The sequence below is a fragment of the Aythya fuligula genome, chromosome 10 (genome assembly GCF_009819795.1).
Source record: "Aythya fuligula isolate bAytFul2 chromosome 10, bAytFul2.pri, whole genome shotgun sequence".
NCBI classification, from domain to species: domain Eukaryota; kingdom Metazoa; phylum Chordata; class Aves; order Anseriformes; family Anatidae; genus Aythya; species Aythya fuligula.
Window position 1 is genome coordinate 12,663,496 of NC_045568.1, and position 12,285 is coordinate 12,675,780.

General features: G+C 73.3%; 3 protein-coding genes across 3 annotated transcripts; all 3 read left to right on the forward strand.

Annotated features, from left to right (window-relative positions):
* The first annotated feature begins 72 nt into the window (after positions 1-72).
* On the forward strand, positions 73-3,669 carry IL17RE (interleukin 17 receptor E). Its single transcript, XM_032194261.1, has 16 exons — positions 73-177; positions 278-293; positions 509-664; positions 763-860; positions 948-1,071; positions 1,158-1,297; positions 1,381-1,449; positions 1,559-1,625; positions 1,710-1,897; positions 1,994-2,041; positions 2,124-2,169; positions 2,272-2,420; positions 2,505-2,573; positions 2,657-2,708; positions 2,787-2,888; positions 3,050-3,669. Exons 1-16 carry the CDS (start codon positions 73-75, stop codon positions 3,667-3,669), a joined length of 2,049 nt encoding a protein of 682 aa, XP_032050152.1.
* Positions 3,670-4,506: 837 nt separating this feature from the next.
* Positions 4,507-8,130, forward strand: IL17RC (interleukin 17 receptor C). The gene is made up of 16 exons (XM_032194183.1): positions 4,507-4,687; positions 4,759-4,780; positions 4,859-5,181; positions 5,287-5,398; positions 5,468-5,512; positions 5,655-5,794; positions 5,915-5,974; positions 6,093-6,147; positions 6,253-6,437; positions 6,514-6,564; positions 6,634-6,683; positions 6,764-7,034; positions 7,111-7,168; positions 7,251-7,346; positions 7,428-7,466; positions 7,544-8,130. Exons 1-16 carry the CDS (start codon positions 4,574-4,576, stop codon positions 8,128-8,130), a joined length of 2,208 nt encoding a protein of 735 aa, XP_032050074.1. The 5' UTR covers positions 4,507-4,573.
* Positions 8,131-8,343: 213 nt separating this feature from the next.
* Positions 8,344-11,773, forward strand: CRELD1 (cysteine rich with EGF like domains 1; the record flags this gene model as incomplete). Its single annotated transcript, XM_032193990.1, has 10 exons — positions 8,344-8,496; positions 9,206-9,288; positions 9,357-9,467; positions 9,553-9,644; positions 9,740-9,916; positions 10,041-10,136; positions 10,248-10,331; positions 10,444-10,539; positions 10,626-10,769; positions 10,869-11,773. Coding segments are annotated over 10 exons (1,257 nt in total), but the record flags the coding sequence as incomplete, so codon positions are not given.
* Positions 11,774-12,285: the final 512 nt, after the last annotated feature.

Here is a 12,285-nt window from a genome sequence, read left to right on the forward strand (position 1 = left end):
GCGGGGCCGGCCCGGGGCGGGCACCGAGCACCGGGGACCGAGCACCGGCACCGGCGGGAGCAGCGCTCGGCCATGGGGCTCCCTCTGCTCGGTGCCACCGCCCTGCTGCTGCTGCTGCTGCTGTCGGTGCCGCCCGCCGGTGCCGCCGTGCCCCGCCTGCGGGTCTCCGCCAACTTCGTGAGCACCGGGGCACCGGGAGGAGGGAGGGAGGGAGGGAGAACGGGGAGGGGAAAGGAGCGGGGGCGAGGCGCGCTGATGGCCGTCCGTTCGCTTGCAGGAGTGCCGGGCCAGCGGTGAGTGTCGCCGCCGAGCGGGCCCCCCCCCCCCCGGTGCACGGGGCCTGGCGCGGGCTGCGAGCAGGGAGCTGCCGGGTCCCGGGGCTGGGGGAGGGGAACGGGGGGGGGGTCGGGGGGATCCCCCCCTTCCCCGGTGCACGGGGCTCCCCGGTGCGTGGGATGCCCGGTGCACGGCCGCCCCCGTTTTCTCCCCCCCCCCCTCTCCCCGGTAGCCGACAGCACGCTGAGCCCCCCCCGCTGCCGCCGGGGAGCCCCCGGTCGGTCCCCGCTGACGCCGCCGGCCCTGGCGCTGAGCACGGCGAGGCTGTGCCGGCCCTCGCTGCCCTGCCAGCCCTGCCTGCGGGTGCGCCTGGCCCTCCGTGCCGCAGGTACGGGGCTGGGGGGGCACCGGGAGGGGAGCAGTGGGGTCGTGGGGGCTGTCCCCGTACCCCCCGGTGTCGTCCTTCCCACCCCGGTGTCCCCGCAGGGCTCCGCGGGCTGCAGCTCAACTTCCTGGAGCTGGGCTCCAACCGGGCCAGCTGGCTGCAGGTGTGGCGGCGGCACCGGGCACCGGGCAGCTCGCCGGTGAGTGCGGGGCGCTCGGTGGGGAACGGGGTTGAGAACGGGGACGGGGGGTGCACGCTCACCCCCTCTGCTCCCCGCTCCCCGCAGTGGCAGGTGCAGTTCGACTGCTTCCCGGTGGAGAGCGGGCGGCAGGTCCTGGTGTCCCTGCGCACCGTCCCCGACCAAGGCTTGGCCATCAGCCGCAGCCACCTGGTCACCGCCGAGCCCCCCGGTGAGGCTGGAAAGGACTGGGGGGTCCCGGGGTGGGGGCTGGCACCGGCTGACCCCCCCCTTGTCCCTTATCTGTGCCCCCCCCAGGGCCCGCTTTCACCCACGCCTGGGTCCCCGAGGCGCGCACCATCGAGGTGGCTGTGCCCGAGGGCCCTGCCCTGATGGTGCGGCTGTGCCACCAGCTGGCCCTGGAGTGCGAGGAGCTGCCCCGGCCCTTCCACCGGCAGGTAATGGCTGGGGGGGTGAGGGGGGCACGCTCCCAGGGGGTCCCCACGCTCCCGGCCAGCTCGTGCCACTTCCATACCCGCAGGTCCTGGTGCCGGGGGGCCACCGCGTCTCGCTGCCGTATGAGTTCCTGGTGCCCTGCCTGTGCATCGAGGTGTGTCACTGCTCCCTGGGCAGCTGGGGGCTCTCTGCGTGCCCGTGCAGCGAGGGGACACGGGTGGCGGGGACGCGGCACGCCCTCACTGCTGTGTCCCCCTCCCCAGGCCTCCTACCCGCAGCGCGACAGCCTGCGCAGCAAGCGCTGCCCCTTCCAGGAGCAGCCAGACGCCTGTGAGTGCCCGAGGGGACCCCAGCCCCATAAAAGGGGACACCAAGCCCCCCCTGTTTGACACCCTGCTGACCCTGTGCCCGCAGACGGCCCCGAGCTGTGGTCCTCGGTGCGCTTCCACGACTACAGCAGCGGCAGCAAGGACCAGATGGCGATGGCGCTGAGCGCCAGCTGCCCCCTGCGCCCCAGGGCCACCCTGTGCTGGAGGGAGGTGGCAGCCGAGGCTGCGCCCTGCCACGACGTCCCCAACTCCACGGCCAGCGAGGAGGAGCAGGTGAGGGGGCCCGGCCTCGCTGTGCCGTGGTGTGGGCACCCACAGGACCCCAGCGCAGGTTGGGGACAGTCGGTGACGCTCCCTCTGCCCCTGCAGGTGTACACGCTGGACAAGGTGGACGTGCACCCCCTGCTCTGCTTCAGGGTAAGCCCCCGGGGGTGGCAGTGCTTGGGAAGGCACCGAGGGGGCCGTGGACGCTGGCACAGCTGACCCCATGTCCCCCCAGTTCTCCTATGGGAACAGCAGCCACGTGGAGTGTCCCCACCGGCCAGGTGAGCCCCGTATGTCAGGGTGCCCCGTCCCATGCTGTCCCCGTCCCCTCGGGCGTCCCCATGCACCACGGTGACCGCGAGCCCTCTCTCTGGTGGCTGCAGAGCCCGCCTGGAACGTGTCCCTGAGCGTCCGGGGGCTGCAGCTCCGCCTGCACCTCACCTCCAGCGTCCCCGCGTCCTTCAGCGCAGCGCTGTGCCAGCACCGGGCCGGGCAGTGCGAGCCCGAGGCCCCCGTCTACACCGTCACGAGGGTGAGCGGCACGGGGCCATGGGGGGGTGGGACAAAAAGGGGGGGGCTGTCCCGGGCTGTGCTGACCCTGCCTCGTGCTTTGCAGCCGGACGGCTCTGCCCCAGGGGAGCTGGCGCTGCTGCTGCCGGTGCAGGTCCTGGGCAGCTGCGTGCTGGTAAGGCGTCCCCCGGCCCCGCCGTGGTGCCCGCACCCTGCGGGGTCCAACCCTGTCCCCCCTCACCCCTCTCCTTCCCCCAGGTCTGGCGCTCTGACGTGCGCTTCGCCAGGAAGCAGCTGCTCTGCCCCGATGGTGAGCGGGGTCCCGGGGCCGGCAGGAGGGTCTGGGGGGTGTGTGGGGGCTTTCCCCTCCTCACCGCCCCTCTCCCAGTCTCACGCAGGCACTTCGGGCTGCTGGGGCTGGGGCTGGCGCTGGGGCTGGTGCTGACCGTGCTGCTCCTCAACTGCCGCGCCGCATGGAGGCCACCCGCCGGTGAGGGGCAAAAATCCGGGGAAGGGGAGGCTCGCCGTGACCCCACGGGCTGGGGGTGACAGCTGCTGGGGCTGGGGAGGTCCCTGGGGTGGCACGGGGCGCCGCGGTGCCACCGGGGCTCCCCGGGACGGGGCTGTCACCGCTGTCCCCTCTGTCTGCAGGCGCAGCGGGCGGCCGCCCCGTGCTGCTGCTGTACTCCCCGGACTCGGAGGAGCACCTGGGGCTGGTGTGCGCCCTGGCCGAGCTGCTGCGCGCGGGGCTGGGCTGCGAGGTGCGGCTGGACCTGTGGGAAGCGGGCGGCGTGGGGCGCGCGGGCGCCCTGCCCTGGCTCTACGCGCAGCGGGGCCGCGTGGGCCGCGAGCGTGGCACCGTCCTGCTGCTCTGGAGCCGGGGCAGCTCCCGGCTCTTCCGCCTCTGGAGAGGGGGCGAGGGCGGCGGGGAGCCCCGGGATGCCCACGATATTTTTGGGGCGGCCATGGCCTGCCTGCACGGGGAGCTGGGGGCGGCGGGGCGCCGGCGGGACTGGGTGCTGGTTTACTTCAGCCGCCTCTGCAGCCCCCGCGACGTCCCCCGGCCCCTGCGGCCCCTGCCCACCTACCGCCTGCCCCAGGAGCTGCCCCGGCTGCTGGGTGCCCTGCGGGGCGGCCGCCCCGGCCACCGCCTCCGCGGCCGGGCAAAGGGGCTCCTGCACCGGCTGATGGAGGCGGAGGCGAGCAAAGAGGCGGCGGGGGGCAGCTCCGGTGGGGGTCCGGGCTCCCCGCTGCAGCCCCCCGGCACCTGAGTGCCCCCGCAGGGGCTGAGCTGGGCAGAGCAGCGGCGCTGGGCGCACGCCGGGTGTGCGAGGGTGGCCCCGGCGGTGCAGGATGCACCTGGACGGGGCTGGGCTGAGCGTGTGGCTGCAGGAGGGCACCGGGGGGGCCCCGAAAGGAGGGCTCAGCTCTGAGCGGGGCTGGCCCTCGCTGCGGGGCTCCTGGGGCCGGAGCGGAGGTGCTGCCCCGGGAAGGGGGAAGCTCGGTTTCCAGCAGGTGCTGCTACGGAGGAGATGCGGGGCCCGGCGGAGGGACGCGGCGGCAGCGCTGGAGAGGCCGTGCAGGGCAGTGACTGGCGCAGCTCTGAGGGGCTCCCCGCGCCCGTTCTGGGCTGCAGCTTTGTGAACGGGTGCTTGGCTGCGTCGGGTGGAATAAAAGCACTGTTTCACCTTGTTTTGTGTAGCCAGAGTGTGCTGGGGGGGGGTCAGAGCCGCCCGGTGCAGTCGGTCACACCGCACGGGGCTGGCTGGAGGGGCTGGGGTCAGGGCAGGCTCCTGCAGCACCAGCACCCTGCCCCAGCCCTGCTGCAGCCTGTGGGGCCAGCCTGGAACAGCGGGGCAGGGATAGGCCCCGCACCAAGCTGTGGGGCAGCCACGGGCCCCGTGCCAAAACAATGGGGCCGGGAGAGGCCCCGTGGGGCGAGCCCAGGCCCCGCACCGCCGTGTGCCGTCCACGCAGGAGCGGTGCCACGGCACCCGGCACCCGTCCGTGGGATCGGTGCGGGGGAAGGCCCCACCCCGGGGCGGTCGCCGGCGCCGCGCTAGGACCCGGGTGTCCGGGAGTGGAGCAGGAAGCGGGAGCCGGCGGCGGTGGCGGCGGCGGGGCCCGTGGAGCAGGAGCGGGGCCGACGGGAGCGGGAGGAGTGGGGCCGGGGCCATGGAGCGCCCCGGCCCCGCCACGCACACGCTGGGCCTGCTGCTGCTGCTGGTGGTGGTGGCGGTGGCAACGGGTGGGCACGGGACCCCCCGCGACACCCTGGCCTGCTCCCAGGTGGGTTGGCGTCGCGGGCACGCAGGGCCGCGGGGCGTCCCGGCCCCGGCCTCACGCCTGCCTCCCCGTAGGGCCTCGCCTGCCGCCTCCTCGGTAAGTGCCAGCGGCCGCGGCCCCGCCAGCTGAGCCGCGGGGACCACCCGTGCCCACGGCCGCCCTCGTCTCCCGCAGACGCCGACGTGCTGTGCGGGACGGAGCCGGCGGGGCCGGGCCCCGGGCTGGCCCTGGTGTGGCTGCGTCTGGAGCCGGCGCTGCGCTGCGCGGGGCCGGCTGCCTGCTCGCCCTGCCTGCAGGCACGCCTGCGCCTGGCCGTGGAGCCTGGCGCCCCTCGGGATGGGGACAACGCCGGGGACGTGTCGCCGAGCACCCCCGCCTCGCCCCCGCGCAACGTCAGCGGGCTGCTGCTGCTCTCCAGCCACACGTACGCCTCGTCCCGCTGCGTGGCCGTGGAGGTCTGGGCACCGCTCACCTCCGTGCCACCCGGCCGCCGCCTGGTACGTACGGCACGGGGCTGGGCGGCCCCCGGTACCCACGCGGTGCGTGGGGATGTGGGCACGGGTGCCGTGGCGTCCCCGCAGCACGGTGGTTTTCCTGCCCAGGGCTCGGTGAGGTTCCGGTGCTTCGAGGCGCCGCTGGGCTCTGAGCTGCACGTGACGGCTTCCACCAACGCTCGTGGCCGCCGCTGGCTGAGCCAGAAGCAGCGGGTGCCAGGTGAGCCCCTGGCCCCCCCACGGAGTCCCCGTGCCCTCCCACGGCCTGCTGACACCCCTGTCCCCGCAGACTGCTCGTGGCCTGACGCCCAGGCCGCCGTCCCGCAGTGCCAAGGTAGGTGCCGGCGTCTCCGTGCCGGGTGCTGGGGCAGAGGGGGGGTCCCCAACACCCCCACCCGGCTGTGCCATCCCCGTGGCTGCTGCGGGGAGGTGTTGGGGTGCCCGGGCGTGGGGTGCCCTGAGCCTCCCGCGTGCAGTGCCCAGGCTGCAGGTCTCCCTGGGGCCCAAGGCGGTGCTGGTGGAGGTGCAGGCGGCGGCGGTGGGGCTCAACTACACCTTGAGGCTCTACCACAACCACAGCCACGGCGCCGGCGGGTCGGGGCGCACGGTGATGGCGGTGAGTGCAAGCCCCTTCCTGACTGCCCGCGCTCCAAATGCTGCCTCTCCATCCCCGGGAAGGGGCAGTCACCCTGGGGAGCTGTGCCGTGGGGTGACCCCCGTCTTGTTCTGGCTGCAGAGCGGGCCCATGAACTACAGCCTGCCACTGGAGGAGGTGCTGCCCTGCCTCTGCCTGCAGGTAGGTGCCCTGTTGGGTACCGTGTGGCCCGCTCCAGGGACACGATGAAGCCAGCTGGGTCAGGAGGTGACCGGCATGGGCACCCTGAATTGTTTTTCTGCTCTGTTCTTCCCCCCAGGTCTGGCTGGAGATCCAGGACCCGCTGCGGGCCACCCTGTGCCCCTTCTCCCACGGTACCCACAGGAGGCACAAGCAGGAGGGCGTTGGGCCGTGCAGGGACCGAGGGGCTGCGATGCCCTGAGACCCCCGGGGCACCCACGCACCCTCTCCCCGTACAGACGCGGCGGCGTGGGAGCGGCTGTGGGCACGGACCCGGCTGGTGCTGCACGACACGGGGCAGGCACTCGCCTGCTCCATCTCGGCACCCTGCGACCTCCCAGCCGAGCTGGTGCCCTGCTGGAGCCCGGCACCCGGTGCGCAGTGCCAGGCCCTGCCGGACCTGCAGCAGCCCGTCACGGGGCAGGTGAGCATCCCCGGGGGACCGGGGGCACGTGGAGGGGCGGCGGGTGGCACTGATGGGGCTTCTCTTCTCCCCGCAGGGACCCCAGGAGTTCCGAACGCTGCAGCTGCACCCCAACCTCTGCGTGCAGGTAGGACGTGCCCCAAATCACCCCGCAGCTGCCCCGTGAGCAGCCTCACCGACCTGCTCTCCCCGGCAGGTGAGGAGCGGCGGGCAGGTCCGGCTGATGCAGTGCCTGCAGGACCGTGAGTACTGCTGCACACAGGCTGGGAGGGCAGAGGCAGTGCCAGGGGCTGGATCCAGCCCTGGTGCTGAGCCCCTGCGCCCAGCCACTGCGTCCTGTCCCCAGGAGCGCTGCCCGGCCACGTGGATGACCTCCTGCTGATGGAACCTGGTGGGAACGCGTCGCTCTGCGCCCTGGAGCGGGGTGGCTGCACGCCCCTCGCCAGCTTCACCGCCACGGTAAGCGTCCCCTGGTCCCCAGCGCGGTGTCACCGCCGCCACGCAGCCAACAAACCCTTCCCCTCGCAGGGATCCGGCCGCCCGGGGCTGCTGGAGCAGCAGCTGCAGGAGGACGTGGCGTCGGGGCAGTGCGTGCAGGTCGGTACGGGCAGCGGGCACGCAGCGCCCAGGGGGCACAGGCCGGATGGTGAGTGACGTGTCCTTGTCCCCGCAGCTCTGGCGCCCTGATAACAGCAGCGGGGTCGCTCTGTGGGCCTGTCCCATGCACAAATGTGAGTAAGGGGGAGGGCAGGGCTGCGGGGCGGCGCGCCGGGACCCCTCGGCGGGCGCTGACCCCCTCCCACCGCCCCGCAGACCTGCGCACCCGCTGGGCGCTGGCCTGGATGGGGCTGCTGCTGTGCGCCGCCTGCATCCTGCTGCTGCTCCTGCTGAAGAAGGAGGACCTGAAAGGTGAGCGCGGAGCTCGGCGGGGCCGTGCGCCCCTTGGGGTGCTCGCCCAGCCCTCCACCTCACCGCCTCCCCTCCCCGCAGGCTGGCTCAAGTCCCTGAGGGCCGGCTACGGCAACGAAGGTGAGCCAAACGGGTGCCTCCCTTTGGGGTAAAACACCCCAACGTGGGGTTATTTAATCACTACCCTTCTCCCGCAGCCCCTCTGCGGGGACGCCGCATGCTCCTGCTGCACGCAGCCGAGCCGGCGGCCGAGCGCGCCGCCTGCGCCCTGGCGGCAGCCCTGCGCCCACTGGGCATGGCCGTGGTGGCCGCACCGGGCGGCGGCAGCGGGGCGGCGGCGTGGGGCACCCTGCCCTGGCTGCACGCGCAGCACCAGCGGGCGCTGCGTGCCGGGGACACCATCCTCATCCTCCTCTCCCCGGCGGCCGAGGCGGCGGCACGGCGCTGGGACACGGCGGACGGGGCCGTGCCGGGGTCACCGGAGGCTGGAACCACCCCGGACCCCCGGCACGACCCAGTCCCCGCGGTGTCCCCGTGCGACGCCTTCGCGGCCGCGCTGTCCTGCGCCGTGCCGGTGCTGGCGGCGGGCGCCGGGCGCTACGTGGTGGCGCGGCTGGAGGCCACGGTGGCGGCCGTGCCCCCGGTGCTGCGGGCGGCCCCGGCTTTCGCGTTGCCCAGCCAGGCCGGCCGCTTGCTGCGGGCCCTGGCGGGGCGTCGAAGCCCGGGGCTGCGGCCCCTGGAGGCGGCGCTGAGCCGGAGGCTGCGGGGGGCGCTGGGGGAATAAAAAGCACGTGGTGGCCGAAAAGAGGGGCGGCGGGCCCTTTAAGGCGCGCCAAAAGTGGGCGGAGCGGATTGGCGGAGCGGGGCGGGAGGGGGCGGGCCGCGCGAGGCGATTGGCGGAGGGAGGGGGGGAGCTGAGTCAGCGCGCGCCGCCCACGCCGAGGGGCGGGGCTGGAGGGATGGGGCCGCGGCGGGGGCCGCCGGGCGGTGGGGGGGGGGGTCGGGGGGGGGGGCGCTGCTGGGGGTGGCGCTGCTCGGGGGGGTCCTGCTGGGGGCTGCGGGCACCGGGCCCCAACCGGAGCACAGCCGGGAACCGCCCGGGGCCGAGCCCTGCGGGGCCTGCAGGGGCCTCGCCGAGAGCTTCAGCAGGGTGCGGAGACTGGGGGGGGAAATTTGGGGGGGGGGGCATCGTGGGGGGGGGGGGGTGGGGGGTGACACTGTTTTTTGGGGTGACACCTTTGGGGTGGCTACTAGGGGGGCACATCGTGGGGGGGTATTTGGGGGGGTATTTGGGGGTTAGCTTGGGGGTGACAGCTTTTTTTTGGGGGGGGGCAACTTGGGGGGGACGCCCGTTGGGGGGTGGCGTCCTGGGGGGGGCGCATTTGGGGGTTAATTTGGGGGGTGGCAAGTTGGGGACACTTTTGGGGGGGTGGCACATTTGGGGTGACATCTTTAGGGGGGTGACAGCTTGGGGGGGTGATATATTGGGGGGGCACATTTCAGGGGGTGACATCCTGGGGGGGTGACACCTTTGGGGGTTAACTGGGGGGGTGACACCTTTTGGGGGGGTGACAACTCAGGGGGTGACTTCATGGGGGATGAAATCTGGGGGGGCACGGGGTGACAACACCCACAGCACGGGGGGGCTGGGGTGACATGGTTTGGGGGGGTGACATGTTCTGGGGGGGGGTCATAGGGGTGGCACATGGGGGTGACATCGGTGCCACCGGTTGAGCATGGGGCGCTCCCCATGGAGCAGGGTTGGGGTGATCCCCAGGGGTGGGGGGGCTGTGGTAAGGGGGGGGCAGCCGTGGGGTCCCAGCGGTGCGTTGGCCGCCTCCCCCCCCCCAAATGCCCAGGGGCTGGAGCGGACGGAGCACGAGGGCTTCGGGGGGGGCAACACGGCCTGGGAGGAGGAGAAGCTGGCCAAGTACAAGCACAGGTGAGCCTGGGGCAGGGCGGGGGGTGGTTATATGGACCCCCCCACACCCTAAAAAAACATCCCCGCAGCGAGACCCGGCTGCTGGAGGTGCTGGAGAGCGTGTGCCCCCCCTCGGACTTCGCCTGCCACCAGCTGCTGGAGCGCAGCGAGGAGCACGTGGAGCGCTGGTGGTTCCACGAGTAAGCAGGGGGGGCACGGCGGGGGGCTTGGGGGGGGTTTGGGGGGGGACACGGGGCCTGAGCACCGCGTGTGCCCCCCCCCCAGGCGCCACCAGCACCCCGACTTCTTCCAGTGGCTGTGCATGGACCGCCTGGCGCTGTGCTGCCCCCCCGGCACCTACGGCCCCGACTGCCTGCGTGAGTCACTTGAGCGGGGTGGGGGGGGAACGGTGGTGCTAGAAAATGGGGGGGAGCCCCCCCCTCACTATTTCTGCCCCCTCGCGTCCCCGCAGCCTGCGCCGGAGGCCGGCAGCAGCCCTGCAGCGGCAACGGGCGCTGCGACGGGGAGGGGACGCGGGGGGGCACCGGGCTCTGCGTCTGCAGCCCGGGCTACGGCGGGCCCTACTGCGCCGAGTGCGGCGACGGCTACTACGAGGCCTCGCGCAACCAGAGCCAGCTGCTGTGTGCCGGTAGGCGCCGTGCCGGCGGGGAGCTGGGCAGCCCCCCGGTGTCCCCCCCCCACCCCATCCCACCCCCTGTGCCCTCTCCGGCCCCGCGCCCACCTCCCCGCTGTGCCCCCCCCTGCTCTGGCAGAGTGCTACCGGGCCTGCGGGCGCTGCACGGGGCCGGAGGACTCGAGCTGCCTGCGCTGCAAGAGGGGCTGGGTGCTGCACGAGCACCGCTGCATCGGTGGGTGTGAAGGGGATAAGGGGATCGGGGGGTGGGGGGCTCTCTCTCAGGGTTTGGGGTGTTCGAGGGGGGGGGCTCGGCGGGATGGTGGCGTCTCCGTGTGCCCCGCAGACATCGATGAGTGCGGCACGGAGATGGCGCACTGCAGGGCCAACCAGTTCTGCGTCAACACCGAGGGCTCCTACGAGTGCCGAGGTGAGGTGCTCCCCCCCTCCCCGTGTCCACAGCTCCTCTGGGTTTGATCCAGCCCGGAGCAGGGTGGCGGTGACCCCCCCATCCTTAATTCCTCCCCCCTCTAACCCCACAGACTGCTCCACCGCCTGCATCGGCTGCATGGGCGCGGGGCCGGCGCGCTGCAAGAAGTGCAACAAGGGCTACCGGCGGGACGGAGCCAAGTGCCTGGGTGAGCGACCCCTGCGAGCTGGGGGGGTGGCAAACACCCCACGACCCCCCCACCCCACTGCCCGAGCCCTGCCCGCCTCCCCGCAGACGTGGACGAGTGCGCCGGCACCGAGGAGCCCGTCTGCAGCGGGGTGCAGGAGGTGTGCGAGAACACGGAGGGCGGCTACCGCTGCGTCTGCGCCCAGGGCCACGTGCGCCGGGACGGGCAGTGCGTGGAGGATAAACCCCCCGGTACGGCTGGGAGAGGGGATTTGGGGGTTTGGGGTAGGGTGGGGGGGCACCAAACGGGGGGTCCCGCCGTGCCCTCGCTCAGCGGCGTCGCCCTCGCAGACGCCCCGGAGAAGGGCTTCTTCGACGACGTGACGGAGGACGAGGTGGTGGTGCTGCAGCAGATGTTTTTCGGGGTGATGATCTGCGCCCTGGCCACGCTGGCCGCCAAGGGCGACATGGTGTTCACCGCCATCTTCATCGGCGCCGTGGCCGCCATGGCCGGCTACTGGCTCTCCGACCGCAGCGACCGCGTCCTCGACGGCTTCATGAAGGGCAGATAGCTCCGGGGCCCTCGGCCGTGAGCCCCGCCGGGGATCCTGCACGCGGTGGTGGCCTCGGGGCTGCGCCTGCCCTGCATGTGCTCTCCCCCCCCCCCCAGCACCCCCACCGGTAGAGTAGGGTCCGTCCCCACCCCGTTCCTTGCAGTATTGGGGTCCGGTCCCGTGGGTGTCGTGCTGCTCGGGGCCTGCCGGGGGGGCACAGCATGCTGCCCCCCACCCCTCGTGTGCTGGAGGGGGGGGCCCGGCGCTGTGGCATGGGTGTGGGGCCCCCCCGCAGCACTGGGGGCTCGCCCAGGCAGTCGGGGAGCCCCCAGATGCTGGCACTGTGCCCCCACCCCGTGGCCCTGCTGAGCTGGGGATGTGGACGTGCTGTGGGCAGGGACAGGAGACGGGGGGGCAGGACTGGGGGGGCTGCAGGGCTGGGTCCGCACAGAGCCCCCGCGTCCCCCTTCCCATATCCCCAGGGCTGAGCCTGTGTCCCCCCCGCCCAGCTCCTGCGTCCCCAGGCAGGGTGAGGGCAGCCGGGGGTCCCCGGGGAGGGGGGAGCCCCCAGCACCGTGGTGGGGTGGGGGGGGCCCTGCTGGATGCATGAACGTGGCCGTTGCATTTGTCCGTGGTTTGTCCGTCAGGGTGTGCCCATCTGTCCGTGTGTCCATATCTCAGGAATAAAGCTCCGCACACCCGGCCCGGCTCTGCTTCTGGGGGTGTGGGTGGGACAAGCGGAGAAGGCAACGGGGGGGCCTGCTCGGGACATAAACTTTATTTCTCTGTTTTGGCACAAACGGAGCCAGCCGAGGACAGCTCCCGCTTCCCACCGGCTGCAGGATCGGGGAGCAGTGGGGAGGACAGGACACGGCTCTGCCCGCCCCCCCGCCCCCCCAAAAACCAGCATCTCAGAGCTCGATGGTGTCGCTGGAGAGGCTGCGGGCGTCCACCTGCTTGCTGAGCGCCAGGAAGCTGCGCCGGGCCTCGCGCTCCGAGTCGGGGGGCTGGGGGAGCGCGGGGGGCTCCTGGTGGGCCAGCAGCTGGGCCCGGCTGGGCGCCTCCTCCAGGGGCAGGCTGTCGGGCGAGGACAGCCCGTGGCGCCAGGGGTTCCAGCTGATCTTCAGCGAGGAGCTCTCCAGCGAGCTGGCGGAGGCCACGGAGTCCCCGCGAGGCCCGGGCAGCTCGGTCAGCGAGGTGCAGCGAGCCAGCCC

Coding starts and splice junctions, on each gene's coding strand:
- IL17RE (XM_032194261.1), top strand. CDS start 73: ATGGGGCTCCCTCTGCTCGGTGCCACCGCCCTGCTGCTGCTGCTGCTG. Junction 1,898..1,993: donor CGGCCAGCGAGGAGGAGCAG/GTGAGGGGGCCC, acceptor CTGCCCCTGCAG/GTGTACACGCTGGACAAGGT. Junction 2,574..2,656: donor TCCTGGGCAGCTGCGTGCTG/GTAAGGCGTCCC, acceptor TCCTTCCCCCAG/GTCTGGCGCTCTGACGTGCG.
- IL17RC (XM_032194183.1), top strand. CDS start 4,574: ATGGAGCGCCCCGGCCCCGCCACGCACACGCTGGGCCTGCTGCTGCTG. Junction 5,795..5,914: donor CGGGGCGCACGGTGATGGCG/GTGAGTGCAAGC, acceptor TTCTGGCTGCAG/AGCGGGCCCATGAACTACAG. Junction 7,467..7,543: donor GGCCGGCTACGGCAACGAAG/GTGAGCCAAACG, acceptor CTTCTCCCGCAG/CCCCTCTGCGGGGACGCCGC.